At 57.9% G+C, this 27,486-nt stretch overlaps 1 protein-coding gene across 1 annotated transcript; it reads left to right on the top strand.

Moving 5' to 3' along the window:
• Positions 1-1,022: 1,022 nt before the first annotated feature.
• Positions 1,023-27,253, top strand: LOC126232467 (uncharacterized). The gene is made up of 5 exons (XM_049942720.1): positions 1,023-1,083; positions 2,251-2,399; positions 19,966-20,173; positions 20,515-20,661; positions 26,937-27,253. Exons 1-5 carry the CDS (start codon positions 1,023-1,025, stop codon positions 27,251-27,253), a joined length of 882 nt encoding a protein of 293 aa, XP_049798677.1.
• Positions 27,254-27,486: the final 233 nt, after the last annotated feature.

Raw genomic sequence — 27,486 nt, 5'->3', positions numbered from 1 at the left:
ATTTGGCCCTTGATTTGATGATAGCCGTTTCTGCAGTTTGACTGATGATTGATTGGACTGTTGTGCGCACGCACGTCATTCACGGTGCACGTGTGTTCGGTTGAGTACAGTAAGCGTGAGGCTAGACGACGACGGTCGTTGTTTGTTGTTATGGGCGTACACGCGTTTCGTTGGTCTGTGTCCCCCGGTGTGAAATGGCAGGTGTGTCGGTGATGTGATCCGATCCGGCGGCTCTGAGTAACTGTCAATATCGGCGCGGTACACCGGCGTCATGGCAACGTGTCGGTGTTCACACCAGTCGCACTGTGGCACCGTCGGCGCCGCGAACGGTGACGAAAGGCTGACCTTTGATCGGTCGAGTGTCGTGTCTGGGCAGAACGTGTGGAATGAGCAAAACTGTTGGGGACGGAAACAATGGTGGAGGAGGGGAACGGAAAGTAATAAAACAAACAAAATGGAGAAGCAATCACCGGAAAACGAAGCAGGGAAAAACGGAGAGGCGCTGTCTATAGCAACGGAACGTTCCCGTGCATTGCAGCCGCACTGAAAGGCGTTTACGGCGCGGCTGCAGGTGTCGGCCGTGGTGACGGCTGAATTGCATTGCCTTCCCGGATGAAACGTTCGCCGACATGGCTCGGAGGAGGAATCTATGAGAATGCGTTGCCCTTGCCTGCCGTTTCGTGTGCCCTCCTGTTGTGTACGCTGTTGTTGTCCGGTGTAGCGAAGGGTGTGTATGTAGGGGTGTGTGTGTGTTTAGTGGGGAATTGGAAGGTCGATAGCTGCCGTCACGGTCAAGATAACGCAGTCAAAGGTGTCGCGAAAAAGTGTGTTAGCCGTGGTTGGTTGGTTCGTGTGTTTTAAAGAGAATGGACGAGAGAGAGAAAGTAGGTGGAGAGTGCGTTGCGTGTTGCCTAACTGCGTCCGCGAATATGGCAGTAGTTGGTGGTGGGCGTGCCCTTGCATGTGGCCCGGAAGGCGTGTCCGTTTCGCGGTAGTGGCACCGCTGCTGGCATATTCGGGAGATGGGAGGGGCGCGAAAGGAGAAAGGAGACGCGGAGGCTTTTAAAGACGGGGAGGGCGCGTGTGGGTGGCTCGCGCTGCGCTCGGCGGTTGTGTTTGTGCAACAAATGTGTTGCCGGGAGGGGACCGTTGTTGTGGTGCGGTTGTAGCCTCAGACGCGGCCGGCAGTGAACGTGAGACGACGGATGCGGGCCGGGGCGGCGCATGTCGCCGGTGCCATGCCTTTTAAGAGCCGCGTGGTCGGGGGTGTGCGCACCGTGTGTCGTGTTGCGAGACAGCATCATTTGTGCTGCGTGGCGTGGCGTGGCGTGGGGGCGAGGAGAGCGAGCCGCGCGGTGTGCTTGTGCGCCGGAGAATGGCACACTGCGCCTGCCCGTTGAGGAGGCCGATGGCCGTGGTGTGGTGGAAATGGAGCGCGTCGGACGTGCACCAATGAGAAAGAGAAACAAAGCGGCGACAACGAACGAAAGGGGGAGGGAGGCCATTGTGTCACATGCGGCGGTGGGAGGAAAAAAAAAAAACAAACAAACAAACAAACAAGAAACGAAGACGTAAGAAAGAGGAGAAACAACAAAGAGAATGAGTCGTGCGTTCGCGAGGGGGGGTGCGCGTGTAACTCCGGTACGCGCAGTGCCGGAGCCCAACGGCTGTGTCGTCGACGCCAGTGCTTGTCGGCCGAATGGGTGCGGGAATAGAGGCAGCGTCGGCACGGAGAAGCAAGCAAGAAGGAAGGACGCACGCGCGCTGCGGCGTTTGGCGCGGTTTGCGGCTGGCGCCTTTGGTGGCAACGGCCGGGACAAGCAGCGGTGTATGGTGGTGTGCGGGGCGGACAGGGGCGGCGGCGGTGGTGGACTGGGAGGAGGCGAGGCGGCGCCGACGGTGGCGTGTGGTACGGCGAAAACGGGACGGACGGACGGCGGATGTTGGAGAGGCGCCGCGCACGCAGACACATGGAAGGAAGGAAGGAACGAACGCAAGGGAACAAATGGAGGGGGCGAATGTGGAGATGCGGGCAGGCGGTGGTGTTTGTGGGCATGTGGTGGGGAGAAGGGCGGGGGCGGGAGGACAGAGGCGAGGCGACTGCGTGCTTGCTCGCTCGCTCGCGTGTCTTTTGTTTTTGTGTTTGTTTTTCCATCGTTTGGTCGCCTTGGAGCCTGTCGGTCCCGTCCGTGTGTGGCCACGCTTCGGGTGCGTGTATGTTTGTACGTTTCGTTTGTTCGTCTTCTGCAGCAGAGGCGGTGCGCGGCAGTGGGAACGCCTGCCTGGCGGCTGGGACGGCCAGCAAATGCGGTTGGATGGGCGGCCACAGCACCGCACCTGTGCCCAAGGAGGCGACGCTGGCGGCGGGGCCCCCTCGGATGCGGCCGGCTGGGGGCTGTGTGCGCTGCCGCTGCCGCTGCCGCCGCCGCCGCCGCCGCCGCCGCCGCCGCCGCCGCCGCCGCCGCCGCCGCCGGTGCTGGTGCTGGTGCTGGTGCAGCAGCAACAACGACGAACAACGAGTAAGCAAGAAGAGGACGAAGCGGATGGCTGGTGGGTGAGTGCATTTATTTAGGCGGTCGACAAGGCAGTGCGTGATGTGGCGTTGTGACGGGGGTTTGCTCACGTGGCCTCGTTTGTGTTGATGCGCAGGAAGATGAGATGCGGGCAGACGCAGACGCGTACAGAGAGACGAGCCCGGTCTGCAGCAGGATGTGTGGCGCGGCGCGCCGAGTGCAGAGCAGCGCGCGCCGCCTGGGCCGGGCTGGGCCCGCCCGGCGGCGGGCCGCGCTGTTGTCGCGGACGTGAGCGCCCCCTGGCGGGTGGTCGGAGGCGGCGCGGTGGACGTGTGTCCGGTTGGCCAGTGCACATTGCGAGTGGCTGGCTGGCGGTCGGCGGCGAGACGGGAGAGGAGGTATGTGTCGCGGGCGCCTTTGCTGCGCTGCGTCGTTGCGTGCCTGGGCGTGCGCCTGTCGACTGTGTGTGACTGTGTTGGGCGTTGTGCCACGTACGTGTGTGCTCGGCCGAAGGCGTCGGAAGAAAAAGAGAGAGAGAGACGGGCGGGAAAGTGGGTCGGTGTGCGTGCGTCGCCCGTGATGCGATGATGTCGCGTCATGTCATGTCATGTCTTTGCGAAACGGCTGCCGAGAGGTGTGTGGTGGCGAGCGGGAATGTGCGTTTGGTGGTTGCCGGCCGGCCGGCAGTTGTTGGTGGTTCCTCCTGTGTGGTTGTTTGTGCTGCTTTGATGGCAACGTGGAAGGACGCCGGTTTTTCCGTGCCTTGCGTGTGGTTGTGTCGACGGTGACTGGTTGGGGGTGTGCGCCGATGCACGTGCCATGTTGTTATGTTTGGGTCGTGAGTGTGTTTTTGGCTGTGTTGTTGTGTACGGGAAGGGGGAGAGAGGAGGAGGCGGCGGCGGCGGCGGCGGCGGCGGGGGTGATAGTGCGTGCAGTAGTGCCGTTGCGACGGGCGTCGGGTGGAGCCGTGCGTAGTGGCGGAAAGGTGTAGGTTGCGGGAAGCGAGCCCGTCGCGTGTCGTCGTCGACGACGGGGTCGCGTGCGCTGTGAATCGAGAGTGGCGGGAAAGGGGCAGCGTGCCGCTGTGTCGTGGTCGTTAGCAGAGGCCTGTGTGCCTGTCCGTTTGTTTTCTGTCGGACGCTTGGTGCGAGGTGTTTGTTTTGTTTTGTTGCCGCCGCCGCGGTTGTTTTTGTTTGTCGGCTGTGCTGTGTCGGTGGGTCGGCGAGCTGTTTTGCGGTGCGTGAATGTGTTGGTGCAAAAGTGGCGGCGGCGTCATGGCTGCGACCGCGACGAGCCGCGGGCGCGCCATTGATGATGTTGAACACAGAGCGGCTGTGTGCAATGGGAGGCGCCTTGTGTACGGGTAGCGGTGTTGTCGTACGTGCATCCGGCCCGGTGCGGAAAGCGCCGTTGCGGTTGCGGGTTGCCTCTGGTCGCGACGTGTGGTGCTCGGCTTTGTGGGTTTTTTTGGTGCCCCTTTGGCCGGTGGGTGGTGTTTGTTGTTTTGTGTGTGTGTGTGTGTGTGTGTGTGTGGTCGGTCTCTTTGGCGCTCGGTATATATCTGCCTCCTGCTCGGTCTTGTTGTCGACGTCGTCTGTAGTTTTTTGCGGCTTGCCGACGACCGACCGACCGAACTACTACCTACCTGTGACAGCTACGTGTGGCGCCCGAAGGTGAACGTAACGTGACCTCGGCGCCCTTAGCCTAACCTAAGATGTCCGGCCGTAAGGTAGGTGCGGCCACCTGACGCCTCACGTCCGAACGCTTAACCTAACTTTGACGCCTAACCTAACTTTAACCCTTAACCTAACCCACGTCCACCTAACGTAACCTAACCTAACCCAAGCGACGCCAACCCTAACCTAAGGTGTTGTACACTGCGAATGTCGAAGGCATGTTATAGTCTTAGGTGGAGAGCACTACACGCAACAAGCGGCTACACGGGTAGCAGGGGTTGTGTGGCGTGGGCTGGGCGGTTTTGTTAGGTTAGATGGCCTTGGGCAAGTACAGAAAGGGGGCAACAGCAGCCTCAACGGGTGCGGGGACCAAGCAGCAATCGGTATCGTTTGTTAATTGTCAACTGTCGAAGCTGCGTTGGTACAGTACCGGAACCGCAAGCGCTGACAGAGAAAGCACCGAAGCTCTGCAATCGTGATAAGGTACAGAAAGCTGGCTGACGCCAGGGATAAATTCTGCCGAAATTGTCACAAAGGTACAGACGGTGTTTTAGAAAGGCTCGATTGCATGCAACCGGTGGTGGTGTGTTCGTCGCTGTTTGAGTAGTAGTTTTGATCCTGTAGTGAAGTAGAGGTGGATGGTTCCTGTGAAATATTGTGGGTGGAGGTTACACCCAACAACCGAGCTAGGTTTAATAATAATTGGCTCCTTTGACCGACCTCCCGACGCAGCAGCATTAGTGGCAGAACAACGGAGAGACGGATTTTGGAAACACATTTCACATACATTTTCCTCAGCATGTTAGGGTCTTAGGTGGAGATTTCAATTTACCCGATATAGACTGGGACACTCAGATGATGTTCAGGACGGGTGGTAGGGGGACAGAGAGCATCGAGTGACATTATACTGAGTGCACTGTCCGAAAATCACCTCGAGCAAAATGAACAGAGAACCGACTCGTGGAGATAACATCGTGGACCTACGGATGACAAACAGACCCGAACGTGTTTCGACTCTGTATGTGCAGAACAGGGACGCAGTGATCATAAGGCCGTTGCAGGGAGGACGGTGTATCTATCTGTTTTGGCTAGCAAGAGTAATAGAAGGCAGATTTGCAGACGACCCGACAGATGAAAAGGCAAATGCCTGTTCCGACACTGACAATGTTGAGTGTTCATGGAGAAAGTGCAAGGCAATGGTAAAAATGCGTTTTTAGACAGGTACGTGCCGAGTGTCGAACTGTGAGGGATGGGAAAAAAAACCCACCGTGGTATACTACAACAACAACGTTAGGAAACTGTTGCGAAAGCAAAGAGAGCTTCACCCAAAGTTTAAACGCAGCCAAAACCTCCGAGACAAACAGAAGCTAAACGATGTCCAAAGTGTGAGCGTAAGGAGGGCTATGCGTGAAGCGTTCAGTGAATTCGAAAGTAGAACAAACCCTATGTACCGACGTTGACAGAAAATGCTAGGACGTTCCGGTCTTGCGTTGAATCAGTAAGTGGCTCGAAACAGCATATCCAGACACTCCGGCATGGTGATGGCATTGAAACAGAGGATGACACGCGTAAAGCTGTGAAATACCTAAACACCTGTTTCCAAAGCTGTTTCACAGAGGACGGACCGCACTGCAGTTCCGTCTCTAAATGCTCGCACGAACGAGAAACCGGCTGACATCGAAATAAGTGTCCAAGGAGGAATGGGAAAGTCCGCCGGACCCGACGGGATTACCAATTCGCGATTCCTACACAGGGTACGCGAAACAACCTGCCCCCCTTCTAACAGCCGTGTACCGCAAGTCTCTGGAGAGGAAGGGAGGGTTCCAAATGATTGGAAAAGAGCACAGGTAGTCCCAGTCGTCGAGCAGATGCGCAAAAACCATAGACCCATATCTCTGACGTCGATGTGTTGTAGAACATGTTGTTTGCTCGAGTATCATGTCGTTTGTGGAAACTCCAGAGTCTACTATGTAGGAATCCATGTTGGATTCCGGAAACAGCGATCGTGTGTGAGACCCCCAGCTCGCTTTATTTGCGCATGAGACCCAGAAAATATGAGATACAGGCTCCCAGGTGGATGCCATTGTCGTTGACGTCCGGAAGGCGTTCGATACAGCTCCGCACCGTCGCCTGATAAACGACGTAAGAGTCTACAGAATATCAGACCAACTGTGTGGCTGGATTGACGAGATGTTAGCAGACGGAACACAGCATGTTGTTATCAATGGAGAGACAGACGTCTACAGACGTTAAAGTAACCCCTGGCGTGCCACGGGGGAGTGTTATGGGACCATTGCTTTTCACAATTCATATCATATAAATGAGCTAGTAGATAGTGCCGGACGTTCCATGCGTCGTTTCGCGGATGATGTGCTGTATGTAGTATACAGAGAGGTTGCAGGACGATCGGCAGCGGATAGGCACCCGGTGCAGGGAGTGGCAACTGTCCCCTTAACATAGACAAATGTGATGTATTGCGAATATACAGAAAGAAGGATCGTTTATTGTATGATTGATTATATGATAGCGGGACAAACACTGGTAGCTGTGACGTCTGTAAAATATGTATCTGGGAGTATGCGTGCGGAATGATTTGGAAGTGGAATGATGATCAGATAAAAGTAATTGTTGGTAAGGCGGGTACCAGGTTGAGATGCACTGGGAGAATGCTTAGCAAAAATGTAGTCCATCAACAAAGGAGGTGGCTTACAAAAACACGCGTTCGACCGACCCATACGTGAGTGTTGCCCACCAGTGTGGGATGCGTAGCAGGTCGGGTTGACGGAGGAGATAGAGAAAGGTCCAACGTTTCGTCACAGGGTTATGTGGTAACCGTGATAGTTAAGTGGCAGACTCTGCAAGGGAGGCGCTCTCTGCATCGCGGTGTAGCTTGCTCGCCAGGTTTTCGAGAGGGTGCGTTTCCGGATGAGGTATCGAATATATTGCTTCCCCGTACGTATATACCTCCCGAGGAGATCCCGAATGTAGTAAAAGTAGAGAGATTCGAGCGCGCACGGAGGCTTTCAGACAGTCGTTGTTCCCGCGAACCATACGCGACTGGAACGGCAAAGGGAGGCAATGACGACAGTGGCACGTAACGTAAAAAGTGCCCTCCGCCACACACCGTTGGGTGGCTTGCGGCGTATAAATGTAGGAGGTCGGCTGTCGTGTGTGCTTGGAGGCAGATTCGGTGTGTCTGTAGTTGCGGACGGCGGTCAGCCCCCCTCGCGTAAGCGGCGAGGGGCGGCGGCGCTCGGTTGGCCGGTGCCGATGTTGCGCAGGCGGCGCCCGTTTTGTTTGCGGCGGGCAATTTTGTGAGAAAGGGGCGCGAATGTTGGCGGGCGAGGTGGCCCGACGGCTGCGGGCCGATCGGGAAACGGTGGGAGGGCGATGGGGCGGCGGAGGTGCGTTTGCACGGCCGGCATCGCCGCACGCCTCCGCTTGTGTGGCTGTGGCGGCGGCCGCGCTGGCCGGGCTGGCGCGGCGACGGTGTGGCACTTTTGCCGAAGGTTTGGCCATTGTGGCGGGTCGTCGGCTGGGGCTGTGGGGGCGGCATGTGGGCGGGGGCGGCGATTCTCGGCGGGCCGAGCCAGGCTGTAGCGCGCGGTAGCTGCAGTTTGGCCGTGGTTTGCGGCGCTGCCGTGGCGACTGGTTGGCGACTGTGGTGTGGCCGTGTGTAGCCCCATCCTCGGTGGTTTGAACGGCGCGGGTGGTTGCGGCGCAGGTTTGGGGCTGGTCCGCACAGGCTGTCGGACGTTGGGCGGTAGCAAGCGCGGGAGGCGCGGCGCGGCGGCGCGCAGAGTGGCGGCCGCTCTCTCGGCCGTCCGCGCCCGCCCGCGACACTGGCTGGGCCTGGCGGCGCGGCGGCTATTCTCTGCCGCCGTGCTTGCCGCCTGCCGCTCTCGCTCTCGCTCTCGTGTGTGTACGCGCGTCGTCGAAATAATGGCAGATCAGGCGGCTACGAACGAGACTGCTGCGGCACCCGCCGCCACCGGCACGACGAAGAAGGCCAAGTCTGCGGCGTCTGCGAAGAAGCCGCGCGCCAAGCCTGCGCACCCGCGCACCTCTGAGATGGTGACGGCCGCCATCAAGAGTCTGAAGGAGCGCGGCGGCTCGTCGCTGCAGGCGATCAAGAAGTACATTGCCGCGCACTACAAGCTGGACGCGGAGAAGCTGGCGCCCTTTATCAAGAAGTACCTCAAGTCGGCCGTCGTGGCTGGCGAGCTGGTGCAGACGAAGGGGAAGGGCGCGTCCGGCTCTTTCAAGCTTGCCGGCGCCGGCGGCGGGGCGGCCGAGGGCGGCAAGGCCCGTGCCGGCGGTGCGAAGAAGAAGCGCGCCGCTCCGGCCAGCAAGGAGAAGAAGGGCGCCCGTGCGGCCGGCGCAAAGAAGGCTGGTGGCGTGAAGGCGGCGACCGGTCGGAAGGCGGGCGCCGCCAAGAAGGCGTCTGCGGCGTCGGCGGCTCCCGCGGGTGCGAAGAAGGCGGCTGCGGCCAAGCCGGCCAAGGCCAAGTCGCCGTCGAAGGCGAAGAAGGCCGCGAAGGTTCCGACGAAGAAGCCGAAGGCGCCGCGCCCGAAGAAGGCGACGACGCCGTCTAAGGCGAAGGCTTCGCCCAAGAAGAAGAAGTGAAGTTAAAGTAAAGAAAGGAAAGGGGAAGGAAGGGAAGGGCTGGCGCTTGACCCCGTCGTCCCCCACCCCCCTCCCCCGCGTCGTCTAGTGGCGCGCGATGGCACGGCTGCGCGCGGCCCAAAACGGCCCTTCTCAGGGCCATCAGAGGACGTCGGGAAGGCGTTGATTGTCGTGCTTGGCGCGTTGTGTTGTCTTGTTTGGGTGGCCGTGCGTGCATGCGCCGGGGTGTGTGTGTGTGTGTGTGTGTGTGGGGTTGGTTGGTGTTTGTGTGGCGTTTCTGTATGACCCTTGTGGGTACTGTGTGCGTGCCGTGGTGGTTGGATTGTGGGGCCGGTGGCGGTAGGCGGCGGCGCGCGGTAGCGGAGCGGTTGTGGCCGTTTTGTTTTGTGTTTTGTATTTTGTGCGGCGGCCGACGGTTGGTTTCTCATGTTTCTGGAGACTCTGTTTGTTTGCTTGCTTTGCGGATGGCGCGTCTTGTTTGTTATGTGTGTGTCCTCTCTGTGTGAAAGGGGGACGGGGACGTTGAGACGTGGAAGTGGCCGGCGGGAATTGGGAAGGCGCGGTGGCGCCTCGGAGACGGCGGCGGCCAGCCACCCGTGGTGACGTCGTCCGGCTGTTTGTTTGTGTGTATTTGAAGGGGTGGGGTGGGATGACGTCGATTGTGATTGTTGGCGAGAGCGGCTGTGTACGGGAGGGAGGGTGGGGAATTGTGGTGGTTGTTTTAACGGGGCTAGAGAGAGAGGCTGGGCGGCAAGACCGACAAAAGTTTTGCTCGCGACGGAGAGATGTTAGTGGCCCTGAAAAGGGCCGTTTTTTTTGTGTTGCGCGCGTGCGGTGCCGTGCCGCGGCTAAGCGGTTTAGGCGCGCTCGCCGCGGATGCGGCGCGCGAGCTGGATGTCCTTGGGCATGATGGTGACGCGCTTGGCGTGGATTGCGCACAGGTTGGTGTCTTCGAAGAGGCCGACGAGGTAGGCCTCGCTGGCCTCCTGCAGGGCCATGACTGCGGAGCTCTGGAAGCGCAGGTCGGTCTTGAAGTCCTGGGCGATCTCGCGCACTAGGCGCTGGAACGGCAGCTTGCGGATGAGCAGCTCTGTGCTCTTCTGGTAGCGCCTGATTTCTCGCAGGGCGACGGTGCCCGGCCTGTAGCGGTGGGGCTTCTTGACGCCGCCGGTGGCGGGCGCGCTCTTCCTCGCCGCCTTGGTGGCGAGCTGTTTGCGCGGCGCCTTTCCGCCGGTGGACTTGCGGGCCGTTTGCTTTGTGCGGGCCATAGCGGTTAGCGGTGCGTGCGGTAGCGAAGCGTCCGGTGCTGCCTTGACAACGGGCCCGCGCGGGCCCGTGCTGCGCTTATATGCCCTCGGTGCGCGTGGTGGGGGGAGGGCGGGCCAGAGTCTATATAGGGGGGCGGCGCGCGCTCACGGCGCACCGTAGCCGACTCGCTAGCGCCGGGTGAGGAGCTGCCGCTTGTGCTTTTTTTGTTGCTTGAGGAGGAGGAAGAATGACAGGCCGCGGCAAGGGAGGAAAGGGGCTGGGCAAGGGTGGCGCCAAGCGGCACCGCAAGGTGTTGCGCGACAACATCCAGGGCATCACGAAGCCCGCCATCCGCCGCCTGGCTCGCAGGGGCGGCGTGAAGCGCATCTCTGGTCTGATCTACGAGGAGACCCGCGGAGTGCTGAAGGTGTTCCTGGAGAACGTGATCCGCGACGCGGTGACGTACACTGAGCACGCCAAGCGCAAGACTGTGACGGCCATGGACGTGGTGTACGCCCTGAAGAGGCAGGGGCGCACCCTGTACGGTTTCGGCGGTTAGGCAGGCAGCCGGTGTGCTGTGCTGTGGCCTTCCCGCGGCCGTGCCGTTGCCCGTGCTTGGTGGGAGAGACGAAAAACGGCCCTTTTCAGGGCCACCACACTGTTCGGAAATTGAAAAGTGCGAAAGGGTCTGTGTTGCCTGCCTGCCTCTGTGTGTGTGTGTTTGTTGTTGTTGTTGTTGTTGTTGTGCGCCTCTGTTGCTTTGCGTGCGTGCGTTCCGTTTGGAGTTTCGACGTGACGTGTGTGATGATGGATGCGGGAGGGCGCGGCTGAGTCCGGTGTGTGCGTGGTTTGTTTGTGGCGCGGGCCGGATCATCGATCGGATCAGCTGTTTGGTTTGGTTTGGTTTGTCCTGTGCCTGTGTGTTTGGAGAGCGCGCGCGGCGGCCCGCGTGTCGTCCGTCGTCGGGCCGTTACGCGCTCTTTTAATTATGAACATATTAACAATGATCACATCACATTATTGGTGTATTGATGTCGTTGTCGTTGTTTGGAACGCGACTGTGCGTGCGTGGAGGGGTGCAGAAAAAATGTGTGTGTGTTCGGCCACACGGGCTGTGGACAAGATGGCGGACGTGCGCCGGCGCTGTGGACGTTGTTGTAAAGTGCGGCGAGGACGACGGAAACTTTGCTTTGGACGTAGGTTTGTGTGGTGGCCCTGAAAAGGGCCGATTGTTGTGAGGCGAGCCGGCAAGGCAAAGGCGCGTTTGCGTTTGCGTGCAGGGAGCACGCAAGCGCAGCGCCGCGGTCCCTGTTTAGGCCTTCTTCTCGGTCTTCTTTGGCAGCAGGACGGCCTGGATGTTGGGCAGGACACCACCCTGTGCGATGGTGACGCCCGACAAGAGCTTGTTGAGCTCCTCGTCGTTGCGGATGGCGAGCTGCAGGTGGCGCGGGATGATGCGCGTCTTCTTGTTGTCGCGGGCCGCGTTTCCGGCCAGCTCGAGCACCTCAGCCGCGAGGTACTCCATGACGGCGGCGAGGTAGACGGGCGCCCCGGCGCCGACGCGCTCGGCGTAGTTTCCCTTGCGCAGGAGGCGGTGGATTCTGCCGACCGGGAACTGGAGCCCAGCCCTGCTTGAGCGGGACTTTGACTTGCCCTTGACTTTGCCTCCCTTTCCGCGTCCGGACATGGCGTTTGGCTAGTGGCGTAAGCGCTAAACACGTAACCGTAACGGTGCGAGCCGCAGCGAGTCGAGCAGCGGAGTGCGTGCGTGTGCCGGCGGCGGCGGAGACTACTGCATTTGTGCTGTCCTCGCTTTCGAGGAGAGCATATGTGATGGAGGGTATTGTCCTCTGGGACATTTCCTCCTCTATGCTGTGTCGGTAGTTTGTCTTTGCTGTGTGGTATGTCATTTTAAGGTGCAGTGTGTTTATTGTTTCTATGCTGCCTTATAGGCTGTCTTAGTTTGTTACAATGGTTTTTGGTCGTCTGTGTCTGTCAAGTGTTGAGTCGTACTGTCCCAAGTTTTTGATAAGTCTGTTGTCTGATCTGGCCGTGTTTTCGTAGAAACTTTCGGCCAGGTCTTTGAAGCGCTCGTGGAGCGTAGGTAGTCCCGCTGCCTCGTGGAGGTCAGCAGTGGGGAAGCGGAAGGGAAGGTGTAATGCCCTTTTAAGCGCTCGGTTTTGCACAGACTGGAGTTTGCGAAGATGCCAGTGTGACGCGTATCCCCAGACAGGGCAAGCGTACTCCATAATCGGTCGAATGAGTGAACAGTACGTTCTCACTCCTATGTCAGCCGCTAGGGTGCTGCGAGTGTTTAGGATAGGATACAACATTTGCATCCTACCACTGGCTTTGCGGCGCAAGTCCTCGATGTGAGCCCGCCAGGTGAGCCTGGTGTCGAGAGTGACTCCAAGATACCTGGCGGTGCGTCGCCATGGGAGTTCTTGGCCGTTCAGCTTGAGCAGTAGCGGCTGACGGGCTGGAGCCCGCTTGCCCAGTTTCCGGGTGATCATTATGGCTTGAGTTTTGGTCTCGTTGAGTGTGATGCGCCATTTTTTAGCCCAGCGGCCGGTCTCGTCCAGCGCTGTTTGCAATCTTCGCGTAACCCTGTCTCTGTTCGGGTTACGCGTGAAGAACGCTGTGTCGTCGGCGTACTGGGCAGCGTGCACCAACGGTACGGTCGGGAGGTCGGCAGTGTACAGGTTGTACAGTACCGGGCCCAGTACCGACCCCTGGGGCACGCCCGCCCTGATGCGCCGTTTTGTGGAAAGCGACGACTCGATCCTAACGGAGAAAGTCCTTTGGGAGAGATAGCTCGCGAGTAGCTTCACTATCGGACCTGGGAAGCCTTGGGAGAATAGCTTGTAGAGAAGCCCGGTGTGCCAGACAGAGTCAAAGGCAGCGGCTACGTCAAGTAGCACTACCCCGCAGTAACTTTTACGATTGAAGCTTTCGGTAGCTGCTTCGACGACCCTCATTAGTTGCTGGGGCGCGGAGTGTTCCTGCCTGAAACCGAACTGAAAGTCAGGCAGGATTTGTTGCGTTTTGACGTGGTCGAGAATGGGAATAAGTAGCAGGCGTTCGTAAATTTTGCTAAGGGTTGGCAAAAGGCTGATTGGTCGGTGGTTCTGCGGGATAACCGGGTCTTTACCGGGTTTCGCGATCGCGACGACTTCTGCGTGTTTCCAGCACCTTGGAAACTTGCGGGAACGCGTGATCTCATTGAAGATGTTTGCGATGTGGGCTACGGCAGGGGGTGGGAGGTGCTTCACTACTACGTTATTGAGCTGGTCGTGGCCTGGGGCTCTTTTGTTGTGTAGCGACCTGATTACTCTGTTCACGTCGTCGGGTGTGAAGAGCGGTGTGTTTTCTTCGTCGTCGTCGGCGTCGTCCGCCGCGAGGAATGTGGCGAGCTGACGTCGAACGACGGCTTCGTGGTCCCTGTCCTGCGCCTCTGCGGGGCGGAACTGTTTTTCAAAGGCATCTGCCAGGGCATTTGCCTTATCTGTGGTGCTAAAGACAAGTCCGCGCTCACCGTGCAGAGGTGGCAGTCTGGCGCGTCTTTTGGTGATCTGTTTGGTCGCCTGCCAGAGGCTATTGTCATCCACGCGGAGGGCTGAAAGCCGCGCCGACCATTGCTGGTTGCGGTGCTCAGTGAGTGCCACCTTCAGCTCTCTTTGTAGGCGGTTCAGTAGCCTCCTAGTTACGGGGTTCTTTGTGAGCTTCCACTCTTTGGCGATCCTATTTTTGTTTCTGATTTGAGCAAGCAGGTGCGGCGGGAGTTGCTTAACAGGGGGAGGGCCGTCCGGTGGCCGTGGTGTGGCATCCTTTGCTGCTTGCAGGATCGTGCTGGTGAGATCTTTAAGCGCCTGTTCTGCAGAATCTGCAGTTGGAGGCGGGGCCTGGGCAATTGCTGAAGTTACGTCAACTTTGAATTGCTCCCAGTTAGTGCGCTTGTACGAGATGTGTTGTTGCTGGAGAGGTACCCAGTCTCCTATGTCAACCTCGAGAATCACGGGATTGTGATCGGAGGACATTCGATTGACCGAATGCGCGGTCACAAATCCCGTGATTCTTTTGGTGAGCGCTATGTCGAGGACGTCCGCCCTCCCCCCGTTTCGGGGGAAGTGGGTGGGCTCCTCTGGACCCCATATGTGAAAGTGGTGGGTGCGCGCGAGTCGTTGCAGTTGACGACCAGCTCTGTTTGAGTTTCGCGAGTGCCAGTCTGCGTGCTTGGCATTCAGGTCACCGCCAATGAGGAGTTTTCCTCTGATTTGGCCTAGGGTTGCTATGTCGTCCTCTTCCAGAGTGTAGGAGGGAGGGCGATATGCTGCAACGACAGTGAGGGGCCCTGTGACAGTGGCAATCTCTATTGCCACTGTTTCTATTTGCCTAGTTGCTGGTGGGTGGACCTGATAATGGGATATTCCGCGTTTGACGTATGTTGCTACCCCGCCTCCAGCGGTGGGCCGGTCGGTCCTATAGCAGTTGTAGTTGGGTACCGACACCCTTACGCCCGGTTTTAGGTGTGTCTCGGCCACCATACATACGTCTATGTTTTCGTCACGTAGGAACTCGCGGAACTCATTGTTTTGTCCGACGATGCCGTTGGCGTTGAAGACGCACATTCTGAGTCCTTGGATGTGGGGTCGTCTATCCATCACTGGGGGGAGGATTTCTCTGCTGTAGTCGCATTGTTATGCGACCATTGGAGCACCAAATTAATGGCGGTTAGAATTTGGGCGTTCTGTTGCCTGATTTCGTGGAGCAGTTGCGTTAGGAGGCCTAACGTTTGCTCCACGACACCAGACGGCCGTAGGGCATTTGCACTCTCTTCAGAAGTGCTGGGCTGAGGGCCTTGTGACAAGCACTCAGCTGCCGCTACTGGCTGCAGACTGGCCTTTTGAGTTTGAGGGGAGGAGGCTTCCCTGGACGTTTCTCCGTTAGCGGGGAACGGCTGCTGGGCTGAGTGTAAAGTTGGAGTCGTTTGTTGACTCCTGTCAGTGCCTGCCACGGTCGCGTAGCTTGCGCTACCTCGCGGTCTCGACCGGGTTGTTGTCGGTCGTGTTTGGTGCGGTTGCGTATTGGCCGGCGCTCTCAAGATCGTAGAGCTGGCGCCACGGTTGGTTTTCTGTGTGGCGGGGGGCTTGGTGCCTTGTGCGCGTAGGCGGTACTCCTTTTGTACACGGCAGCCTTGGTAGAAGGCGCCGTGTCCAGATTCGCCGCATAGGGCGCACTTGCTCTTCGGATCGCCTCTCTCTAAGGAGCACTCGGATGTGGGGTGCCCTTCTGCGCATTTCATGCACCGGGTTGGCATGTCGCAGTGTTTGGCAACGTGCCCTAATCCCTGGCAGTTGTAGCACTGCACGTTGCCACTTTTCCTGCGCAGCGGTTCGATGGTGACCGGCACTGACAGGACGTGTGTAATTTGTTTTAGCCTGTTTTGAGGGGTGTCAGGCAAGTTGACTTGGTACAGTGGCCATTTGTTGCCACTGTATACTTCTCGCATGTGGGTGACGCCATTAACTTCATAGCCCTGCCTCTGCAGGTCCTTCCTAATGGCGTCGGTGCCCACTTTGCGGGGTAAGTCCCTGATTACTAGCTTCATCAGCCGTTGTTTGGCTGTGGGGAAGGTGTAATGGGGGACTTTGTGTTCAGAGAGCAGGGCCTTCACAGCGGTGTAATCGTCCAGCTCTCTGAACATAAGTTTAATTTTGTCCCCTCCGGCGGACTTTGCAGTAAACTGCTTCTCGCCTAAGCAGCTACTGACGAGGGAGTGAAGCTCCTCGTAATTTTTGCTGAATTCAGCGATTATGGGGGGGAGTCGGTGTCTTGGTGTGTGTGTGGGTTGTGGCGCATCACCACTCGCGGGTACTGCTTCGTCCTCGTCAGACAGCGGCAAGAACTTATTGCTTGTAGAAGCAATGCCTCTTGCTTGCTGGGTGACGGGTAGGCGGGCGGTTTTCCGCGCTTTCTGAAAACCGTCGCCCTCGGTGCCTGATGTCTGGGGCTCGGTAGTGTCTGCGGGGGTGGGTTCCCGGGATTCGTCGATGACGAGGGGGCGGTCTGTCTCGTCCCCGCTCCCTGAGGGGGAGGGAGTACGTGTCTTGGTAGTTGGCGGTGGGATTGATGTTGCTTTCTTAGGTGGTTTCCGCCTGACGGTGGTTTTGTGCTTTCTGGCACTTTTTACCACGTCTTTGATGCGTTTGGACGGGGCAGATGGATGTTGTGTCTTGGTTTGTTCGGGAGGAGAGGGTTTAGGTGCGGGAGCGGTCTTTTTGGGTTGGGCATTGGGTGTGGGTTTGGGGAGGATGCTGACTGGGAGATGCCTTCTTTGTGCTGGGGTAAGGTGCTGCGCCAGCGCTTGTGCCTGCCCTGTGGAAATCATCAGGGTGGCCATGGACATCCTACCGCTGGTTGGTGGAAGAGACGAACTCCTTTTCGTCGAGTATTCCCCGTTTGCATGCCGCACGCAGGTAAGGGAGGCAAAGTCAATGGCTGCCGTGGGACTACCAGTTGCCGCCTTTGTTGCCGACACCGTTAGGTTTCCGGCGGCAGAACCTGGTCCTATCACACTAACAGGCGCGGGACACTGGCCAGAGGCCAGGCCCTGACCTGCGAATGCCCTAACGCTCGGGGGAGCAGAGCTATTCTCTGCGGCAGCTGAGGCGCTCGAGCCAGCCGGAAAAGCGGCCGGCGGAAACAAAGAGACGGCGTCGTTGCCGCCAGCAGCGGGCTGCTGGGGCCCCAAGGCGCTGCTGCAACTCGACATCGCAATCGACGATTCGCTCGACATCGACATCGGCAATCTGCTGCGAGTGCTCGTTTACGCCTTAATAAAGGCGCATCCGAAAACACCCCTGGTTTGTCACCCGTACAAGCGGGGGCCTATGGCTTCGCGTAACAGACTGACGGAGACTTGCTCAACGCCCGACTGCCGCTCGGCGAATGGCGGCGGCGGGGTGGGGGTCCCTTTATGGGCTCGGGTGCGGCGGCCGGTTGCGCGCGCGCCCCATTGGTCGGCGGCCGCAACAGGGCGAGCTGGTAAAGGTGCGGTGTTGCGGTAGCGGCGGGTGCCACTGTGTGGGGAGACGCTGACTAGAGCGGAGCGCTTGCTGCCTGTTGTTGTACGTTCGAGATGCCGCCCAAGACTAGCGGGAAGGCCGCCAAGAAGGCCGGCAAGGCGCAGAAGAACATTTCGAAGGGCGACAAGAAGAAGAAGCGCAAGAGGAAGGAGAGCTATGCCATCTACATCTACAAGGTGCTGAAGCAGGTGCACCCCGACACGGGCATCTCGTCGAAGGCGATGAGCATCATGAACAGCTTCGTGAACGACATTTTCGAGCGCATTGCGGCCGAGGCGTCTCGCCTGGCGCACTACAACAAGCGCTCGACCATCACGTCCCGCGAGATCCAGACGGCTGTGCGGCTCTTGCTGCCTGGCGAGCTGGCCAAGCACGCCGTGAGCGAGGGCACGAAGGCGGTGACCAAGTACACGAGCTCCAAGTAAGGAGGAGGTTGTTACTTCGGCTCTTGGAAGGAAGGAAGGAAGGAAGGAAGCTCCCTCCGTTGCGAGAGCGGCAAAACGGCCCTTTTCAGGGCCACCAAATTGCCTTTGCGGGAAGAGCGGAATTGTTTGTGTGTGTGTGAGTGAGTGAGTGAGTGAGTGAGTGAGAGGGGCGGCATAGCTACCCGGTTTGGTTGGTTGCGAGGCAGCTGGTGGTGCTGCTGTGCCGTGGTGGTGTGGTCTCGAATGTGGTTGTGGTTGTGGTTACTGGGGTACGGCCGCGAGGGTTTGGTTGCCGCCGGTGTGACGTGGAATGCGTGCACGAGTCTTGGCGTGGTTGTTTGTCGACACACAGATAGATCGATAGGAGGTGTTGGTGCTGTCTGTGGCGCTGATTCATGTCTTTGTCTCCGTCTGCCCGGTTAGTCACGTGACTGCAATTGAAAGTCCTCGCGATTGATTGATTGTTGGATGTCACCGTTACGGCCGTCTGTTGTCACATCATACATGATGGCGAGGGTGAAATGTTGTGTTGCCGTCGACTATTCCCTTTGCTGTACGGCGCGTTGGTGTGTGTGTGTTGGTGACGTTTTAAATGGACGTGTCGTACTATCATCCATTACGAAGTCGCCAAGAAATGTACGGGCGGGTGGGGTAGGCGACACGCACGGTGGTGTACCTATTTGGCCCTTGATTTGATGATAGCCGTTTCTGCAGTTTGACTGATGATTTGATTGGACTGTTGTGCGCACGCACGTCATTCACGGTGCACGTGTGTTCGGTTGAGTACAGTAAGCGTGAGGCTAGACGACGACGGTCGTTGTTTGTTGTTATGGGCGTACACGCGTTTCGTTGGTCTGTGTCCCCCGGTGTGAAATGGCAGGTGTGTCGGTGATGTGATCCGATCCGGCGGCTCTGAGTAACTGTCAATATCGGCGCGGTACACCGGCGTCATGGCAACGTGTCGGTGTTCACACCAGTCGCACTGTGGCACCGTCGGCGCCGCGAACGGTGACGAAAGGCTGACCTTTGATCGGTCGAGTGTCGTGTCTGGGCAGAACGTGTGGAATGAGCAAAACTGTTGGGGACGGAAACAATGGTGGAGGAGGGGAACGGAAAGTAATAAAACAAACAAAATGGAGAAGCAATCACCGGAAAACGAAGCAGGGAAAAACGGAGAGGCGCTGTCTATAGCAACGGAACGTTCCCGTGCATTGCAGCCGCACTGAAAGGCGTTTACGGCGCGGCTGCAGGTGTCGGCCGTGGTGACGGCTGAATTGCATTGCCTTCCCGGATGAAACGTTCGCCGACATGGCTCGGAGGAGGAATCTATGAGAATGCGTTGCCCTTGCCTGCCGTTTCGTGTGCCCTCCTGTTGTGTACGCTGTTGTTGTCCGGTGTAGCGAAGGGTGTGTATGTAGGGGTGTGTGTGTGTTTAGTGGGGAATTGGAAGGTCGATAGCTGCCGTCACGGTCAAGATAACGCAGTCAAAGGTGTCGCGAAAAAGTGTGTTAGCCGTGGTTGGTTGGTTCGTGTGTTTTAAAGAGAATGGACGAGAGAGAGAAAGTAGGTGGAGAGTGCGTTGCGTGTTGCCTAACTGCGTCCGCGAATATGGCAGTAGTTGGTGGTGGGCGTGCCCTTGCATGTGGCCCGGAAGGCGTGTCCGTTTCGCGGTAGTGGCACCGCTGCTGGCATATTCGGGAGATGGGAGGGGCGCGAAAGGAGAAAGGAGACGCGGAGGCTTTTAAAGACGGGGAGGGCGCGTGTGGGTGGCTCGCGCTGCGCTCGGCGGTTGTGTTTGTGCAACAAATGTGTTGCCGGGAGGGGACCGTTGTTGTGGTGCGGTTGTAGCCTCAGACGCGGCCGGCAGTGAACGTGAGACGACGGATGCGGGCCGGGGCGGCGCATGTCGCCGGTGCCATGCCTTTTAAGAGCCGCGTGGTCGGGGGTGTGCGCACCGTGTGTCGTGTTGCGAGACAGCATCATTTGTGCTGCGTGGCGTGGCGTGGCGTGGGGGCGAGGAGAGCGAGCCGCGCGGTGTGCTTGTGCGCCGGAGAATGGCACACTGCGCCTGCCCGTTGAGGAGGCCGATGGCCGTGGTGTGGTGGAAATGGAGCGCGTCGGACGTGCACCAATGAGAAAGAGAAACAAAGCGGCGACAACGAACGAAAGGGGGAGGGAGGCCATTGTGTCACATGCGGCGGTGGGAGGAAAAAAAAAACAAACAAACAAACAAACAAGAAACGAAGACGTAAGAAAGAGGAGAAACAACAAAGAGAATGAGTCGTGCGTTCGCGAGGGGGGGTGCGCGTGTAACTCCGGTACGCGCAGTGCCGGAGCCCAACGGCTGTGTCGTCGACGCCAGTGCTTGTCGGCCGAATGGGTGCGGGAATAGAGGCAGCGTCGGCACGGAGAAGCAAGCAAGAAGGAAGGACGCACGCGCGCTGCGGCGTTTGCGCTGCGGCGTTTGGCGCGGTTTGCGGCTGGCGCCTTTGGTGGCAACGGCCGGGACAAGCAGCGGTGTATGGTGGTGTGCGGGGCGGACAGGGGCGGCGGCGGTGGTGGACTGGGAGGAGGCGAGGCGGCGCCGACGGTGGCGTGTGGTACGGCGAAAACGGGACGGACGGACGGCGGATGTTGGAGAGGCGCCGCGCACGCAGACACATGGAAGGAAGGAAGGAACGAACGCAAGGGAACAAATGGAGGGGGCGAATGTGGAGATGCGGGCAGGCGGTGGTGTTTGTGGGCATGTGGTGGGGAGAAGGGCGGGGGCGGGAGGACAGAGGCGAGGCGACTGCGTGCTTGCTCGCTCGCTCGCGTGTCTTTTGTTTTTGTGTTTGTTTTTCCATCGTTTGGTCGCCTTGGAGCCTGTCGGTCCCGTCCGTGTGTGGCCACGCTTCGGGTGCGTGTATGTTTGTACGTTTCGTTTGTTCGTCTTCTGCAGCAGAGGCGGTGCGCGGCAGTGGGAACGCCTGCCTGGCGGCTGGGACGGCCAGCAAATGCGGTTGGATGGGCGGCCACAGCACCGCACCTGTGCCCAAGGAGGCGACGCTGGCGGCGGGGCCCCCTCGGATGCGGCCGGCTGGGGGCTGTGTGCGCTGCCGCTGCCGCTGCCGCCGCCGCCGCCGCCGCCGCCGCCGCCGCCGCCGCCGCCGGTGCTGGTGCTGGTGCTGGTGCAGCAGCAACAACGACGAACAACGAGTAAGCAAGAAGAGGACGAAGCGGATGGCTGGTGGGTGAGTGCATTTATTTAGGCGGTCGACAAGGCAGTGCGTGATGTGGCGTTGTGACGGGGGTTTGCTCACGTGGCCTCGTTTGTGTTGATGCGCAGGAAGATGAGATGCGGGCAGACGCAGACGCGTACAGAGAGACGAGCCCGGTCTGCAGCAGGATGTGTGGCGCGGCGCGCCGAGTGCAGAGCAGCGCGCGCCGCCTGGGCCGGGCTGGGCCCGCCCGGCGGCGGGCCGCGCTGTTGTCGCGGACGTGAGCGCCCCCTGGCGGGTGGTCGGAGGCGGCGCGGTGGACGTGTGTCCGGTTGGCCAGTGCACATTGCGAGTGGCTGGCTGGCGGTCGGCGGCGAGACGGGAGAGGAGGTATGTGTCGCGGGCGCCTTTGCTGCGCTGCGTCGTTGCGTGCCTGGGCGTGCGCCTGTCGACTGTGTGTGACTGTGTTGGGCGTTGTGCCACGTACGTGTGTGCTCGGCCGAAGGCGTCGGAAGAAAAAGAGAGAGAGAGACGGGCGGGAAAGTGGGTCGGTGTGCGTGCGTCGCCCGTGATGCGATGATGTCGCGTCATGTCATGTCATGTCTTTGCGAAACGGCTGCCGAGAGGTGTGTGGTGGCGAGCGGGAATGTGCGTTTGGTGGTTGCCGGCCGGCCGGCAGTTGTTGGTGGTTCCTCCTGTGTGGTTGTTTGTGCTGCTTTGATGGCAACGTGGAAGGACGCCGGTTTTTCCGTGCCTTGCGTGTGGTTGTGTCGACGGTGACTGGTTGGGGGTGTGCGCCGATGCACGTGCCATGTTGTTATGTTTGGGTCGTGAGTGTGTTTTTGGCTGTGTTGTTGTGTACGGGAAGGGGGAGAGAGGAGGAGGCGGCGGCGGCGGCGGCGGCGGCGGGGGTGATAGTGCGTGCAGTAGTGCCGTTGCGACGGGCGTCGGGTGGAGCCGTGCGTAGTGGCGGAAAGGTGTAGGTTGCGGGAAGCGAGCCCGTCGCGTGTCGTCGTCGACGACGGGGTCGCGTGCGCTGTGAATCGAGAGTGGCGGGAAAGGGGCAGCGTGCCGCTGTGTCGTGGTCGTTAGCAGAGGCCTGTGTGCCTGTCCGTTTGTTTTCTGTCGGACGCTTGGTGCGAGGTGTTTGTTTTGTTTTGTTGCCGCCGCCGCGGTTGTTTTTGTTTGTCGGCTGTGCTGTGTCGGTGGGTCGGCGAGCTGTTTTGCGGTGCGTGAATGTGTTGGTGCAAAAGTGGCGGCGGCGTCATGGCTGCGACCGCGACGAGCCGCGGGCGCGCCATTGATGATGTTGAACACAGAGCGGCTGTGTGCAATGGGAGGCCTTGTGTACGGGTAGCGGTGTTGTCGTACGTGCATCCGGCCCGGTGCGGAAAGCGCCGTTGCGGTTGCGGGTTGCCTCTGGTCGCGACGTGTGGTGCTCGGCTTTGTGGGTTTTTTTGGTGCCCCTTTGGCCGGTGGGTGGTGTTTGTTGTTTTGTGTGTGTGTGTGTGTGTGTGTGTGTGGTCGGTCTCTTTGGCGCTCGGTATATATCTGCCTCCTGCTCGGTCTTGTTGTCGACGTCGTCTGTAGTTTTTTGCGGCTTGCCGACGACCGACCGACCGAACTACTACCTACCTGTGACAGCTACGTGTGGCGCCCGAAGGTGAACGTAACGTGACCTCGGCGCCCTTAGCCTAACCTAAGATGTCCGGCCGTAAGGTAGGTGCGGCCACCTGACGCCTCACGTCCGAACGCTTAACCTAACTTTGACGCCTAACCTAACTTTAACCCTTAACCTAACCCACGTCCACCTAACGTAACCTAACCTAACCCAAGCGACGCCAACCCTAACCTAAGGTGTTGTACACTGCGAATGTCGAAGGCATGTTATAGTCTTAGGTGGAGAGCACTACACGCAACAAGCGGCTACACGGGTAGCAGGGGTTGTGTGGCGTGGGCTGGGCGGTTTTGTTAGGTTAGATGGCCTTGGGCAAGTACAGAAAGGGGGCAACAGCAGCCTCAACGGGTGCGGGGACCAAGCAGCAATCGGTATCGTTTGTTAATTGTCAACTGTCGAAGCTGCGTTGGTACAGTACCGGAACCGCAAGCGCTGACAGAGAAAGCACCGAAGCTCTGCAATCGTGATAAGGTACAGAAAGCTGGCTGACGCCAGGGATAAATTCTGCCGAAATTGTCACAAAGGTACAGACGGTGTTTTAGAAAGGCTCGATTGCATGCAACCGGTGGTGGTGTGTTCGTCGCTGTTTGAGTAGTAGTTTTGATCCTGTAGTGAAGTAGAGGTGGATGGTTCCTGTGAAATATTGTGGGTGGAGGTTACACCCAACAACCGAGCTAGGTTTAATAATAATTGGCTCCTTTGACCGACCTCCCGACGCAGCAGCATTAGTGGCAGAACAACGGAGAGACGGATTTTGGAAACACATTTCACATACATTTTCCTCAGCATGTTAGGGTCTTAGGTGGAGATTTCAATTTACCCGATATAGACTGGGACACTCAGATGATGTTCAGGACGGGTGGTAGGGGGACAGAGAGCATCGAGTGACATTATACTGAGTGCACTGTCCGAAAATCACCTCGAGCAAAATGAACAGAGAACCGACTCGTGGAGATAACATCGTGGACCTACGGATGACAAACAGACCCGAACGTGTTTCGACTCTGTATGTGCAGAACAGGGACGCAGTGATCATAAGGCCGTTGCAGGGAGGACGGTGTATCTATCTGTTTTGGCTAGCAAGAGTAATAGAAGGCAGATTTGCAGACGACCCGACAGATGAAAAGGCAAATGCCTGTTCCGACACTGACAATGTTGAGTGTTCATGGAGAAAGTGCAAGGCAATGGTAAAAATGCGTTTTTAGACAGGTACGTGCCGAGTGTCGAACTGTGAGGGATGGGAAAAAAAACCCACCGTGGTATACTACAACAACAACGTTAGGAAACTGTTGCGAAAGCAAAGAGAGCTTCACCCAAAGTTTAAACGCAGCCAAAACCTCCGAGACAAACAGAAGCTAAACGATGTCCAAAGTGTGAGCGTAAGGAGGGCTATGCGTGAAGCGTTCAGTGAATTCGAAAGTAGAACAAACCCTATGTACCGACGTTGACAGAAAATGCTAGGACGTTCCGGTCTTGCGTTGAATCAGTAAGTGGCTCGAAACAGCATATCCAGACACTCCGGCATGGTGATGGCATTGAAACAGAGGATGACACGCGTAAAGCTGTGAAATACCTAAACACCTGTTTCCAAAGCTGTTTCACAGAGGACGGACCGCACTGCAGTTCCGTCTCTAAATGCTCGCACGAACGAGAAACCGGCTGACATCGAAATAAGTGTCCAAGGAGGAATGGGAAAGTCCGCCGGACCCGACGGGATTACCAATTCGCGATTCCTACACAGGGTACGCGAAACAACCTGCCCCCCTTCTAACAGCCGTGTACCGCAAGTCTCTGGAGAGGAAGGGAGGGTTCCAAATGATTGGAAAAGAGCACAGGTAGTCCCAGTCGTCGAGCAGATGCGCAAAAACCATAGACCCATATCTCTGACGTCGATGTGTTGTAGAACATGTTGTTTGCTCGAGTATCATGTCGTTTGTGGAAACTCCAGAGTCTACTATGTAGGAATCCATGTTGGATTCCGGAAACAGCGATCGTGTGTGAGACCCCCAGCTCGCTTTATTTGCGCATGAGACCCAGAAAATATGAGATACAGGCTCCCAGGTGGATGCCATTGTCGTTGACGTCCGGAAGGCGTTCGATACAGCTCCGCACCGTCGCCTGATAAACGACGTAAGAGTCTACAGAATATCAGACCAACTGTGTGGCTGGATTGACGAGATGTTAGCAGACGGAACACAGCATGTTGTTATCAATGGAGAGACAGACGTCTACAGACGTTAAAGTAACCCCTGGCGTGCCACGGGGGAGTGTTATGGGACCATTGCTTTTCACAATTCATATCATATAAATGAGCTAGTAGATAGTGCCGGACGTTCCATGCGTCGTTTCGCGGATGATGTGCTGTATGTAGTATACAGAGAGGTTGCAGGACGATCGGCAGCGGATAGGCACCCGGTGCAGGGAGTGGCAACTGTCCCCTTAACATAGACAAATGTGATGTATTGCGAATATACAGAAAGAAGGATCGTTTATTGTATGATTGATTATATGATAGCGGGACAAACACTGGTAGCTGTGACGTCTGTAAAATATGTATCTGGGAGTATGCGTGCGGAATGATTTGGAAGTGGAATGATGATCAGATAAAAGTAATTGTTGGTAAGGCGGGTACCAGGTTGAGATGCACTGGGAGAATGCTTAGCAAAAATGTAGTCCATCAACAAAGGAGGTGGCTTACAAAAACACGCGTTCGACCGACCCATACGTGAGTGTTGCCCACCAGTGTGGGATGCGTAGCAGGTCGGGTTGACGGAGGAGATAGAGAAAGGTCCAACGTTTCGTCACAGGGTTATGTGGTAACCGTGATAGTTAAGTGGCAGACTCTGCAAGGGAGGCGCTCTCTGCATCGCGGTGTAGCTTGCTCGCCAGGTTTTCGAGAGGGTGCGTTTCCGGATGAGGTATCGAATATATTGCTTCCCCGTACGTATATACCTCCCGAGGAGATCCCGAATGTAGTAAAAGTAGAGAGATTCGAGCGCGCACGGAGGCTTTCAGACAGTCGTTGTTCCCGCGAACCATACGCGACTGGAACGGCAAAGGGAGGCAATGACGACAGTGGCACGTAACGTAAAAAGTGCCCTCCGCCACACACCGTTGGGTGGCTTGCGGCGTATAAATGTAGGAGGTCGGCTGTCGTGTGTGCTTGGAGGCAGATTCGGTGTGTCTGTAGTTGCGGACGGCGGTCAGCCCCCCTCGCGTAAGCGGCGAGGGGCGGCGGCGCTCGGTTGGCCGGTGCCGATGTTGCGCAGGCGGCGCCCGTTTTGTTTGCGGCGGGCAATTTTGTGAGAAAGGGGCGCGAATGTTGGCGGGCGAGGTGGCCCGACGGCTGCGGGCCGATCGGGAAACGGTGGGAGGGCGATGGGGCGGCGGAGGTGCGTTTGCACGGCCGGCATCGCCGCACGCCTCCGCTTGTGTGGCTGTGGCGGCGGCCGCGCTGGCCGGGCTGGCGCGGCGACGGTGTGGCACTTTTGCCGAAGGTTTGGCCATTGTGGCGGGTCGTCGGCTGGGGCTGTGGGGGCGGCATGTGGGCGGGGGCGGCGATTCTCGGCGGGCCGAGCCAGGCTGTAGCGCGCGGTAGCTGCAGTTTGGCCGTGGTTTGCGGCGCTGCCGTGGCGACTGGTTGGCGACTGTGGTGTGGCCGTGTGTAGCCCCATCCTCGGTGGTTTGAACGGCGCGGGTGGTTGCGGCGCAGGTTTGGGGCTGGTCCGCACAGGCTGTCGGACGTTGGGCGGTAGCAAGCGCGGGAGGCGCGGCGCGGCGGCGCGCAGAGTGGCGGCCGCTCTCTCGGCCGTCCGCGCCCGCCCGCGACACTGGCTGGGCCTGGCGCCGCTTGCAGAACACACAAAACCTGCAAACAGGGAACGGTACACCACAAGAGATGCCTCAACAGAGCCAAAACATGACAACATCACAGAGAATAACGCCGAAAAAGCCCAGGGTACCCCCCATAACCATACAGTATGCAGGCCACTACCTGACATTAAATGCAGCACTGAAAAAAGAAATGGAAGGACCCATTAGGGTGATACACAAAGGAAAGTCCATAAAGTATCACTTCGAGTCGGTCAGAGACCAAAGAACAGCATTGGCCTTCTTCAGACGCCACCAAATCGGAAATTACACCCACCAGCTTCAAGAAGACAGACAGCTCAAAGTAGTCATCAAAGGTCTGCCTGACACAGTCACGGAAGACGAACTCAGCACAGACTTACGATACAACAACTTCCATCCAAACAATGTACACCAGTACAAGAAAAGGATCCCTGAAACAAGGGAACTTAAACCCATGGACGTGTTCTGCATATCACTAGATAAAAAACCCGAAAATCAGAACATCTACAACTTGCGATACCTACTGGACACAAAAGTCACAATTGAGACCTACAAAAACAGAGATGGACCACCACAGTGTAAGAAGTGCCAAGGATTTTTTCACACAGCCGGATACTGTGGCATGCCCACCAGGTGTGCAAGATGTGGAGGTGACCACAGAGCAAAAGATTGCCAACTACCGACAAATGCCATCCTACACTGCATCAACTGTGGAGAAGACGGGCATGCAGCGTCCCACAGAGGCTGCAGGGCGTACCAGGAAGCAGCAGAAGCTTACAGAAGAGAAAACCAACAACACCAGCAAAGACAAGCAAGCCATCAGCAACAGATACGACCAACAGCGATGCCAACACCAGCAGAGGCACAACAAAGAGGGAGAAGAAGAGCATGGGGCAACATTAACACACAAGGACCTGAAACAACAACAGGCAACCAACAACAAGGTATGATGGAAGGAGTCAAGTGCTTCATTGACGAAGTAAAATCCATCTGGGCATCCTTCAACTGGAGGCAAGTCGCGAACACAGCAAGAACAACACTACAAGAGTTCAACTCAGCACCTGACGCCATGTCCAAATTGATGGCTATCGCTGGAGGAGCGATGAAAATATTTGAAATTTTCAATGGAAATTAACAGGAGAGGGCAGAAACTACTGCGCATCTGCAATTTTAATGCATGCGG

This window comes from Schistocerca nitens, unplaced genomic scaffold (assembly GCF_023898315.1).
Source record: "Schistocerca nitens isolate TAMUIC-IGC-003100 unplaced genomic scaffold, iqSchNite1.1 HiC_scaffold_517, whole genome shotgun sequence".
NCBI classification, from domain to species: Eukaryota; Metazoa; Arthropoda; class Insecta; order Orthoptera; family Acrididae; genus Schistocerca; species Schistocerca nitens.
Note: the sequence above shows the minus strand (reverse complement) of the source record. Positions and strands in the feature narration are given on the sequence as shown.

Bases quoted from the DNA above. Each gene is read 5' to 3' on its own strand.
- LOC126232467 (XM_049942720.1), top strand. From the start codon at position 1,023: ATGGGAGGGGCGCGAAAGGAGAAAGGAGACGCGGAGGCTTTTAAAGAC. The intron at 20,174-20,514 runs GTACGGCGAAAA...CGTCTTCTGCAG, and splicing joins GGCGCCGACGGTGGCGTGTG to CAGAGGCGGTGCGCGGCAGT. The intron at 20,662-26,936 runs GTGTGCGCTGCC...CATGCCCACCAG, and splicing joins GATGCGGCCGGCTGGGGGCT to GTGTGCAAGATGTGGAGGTG.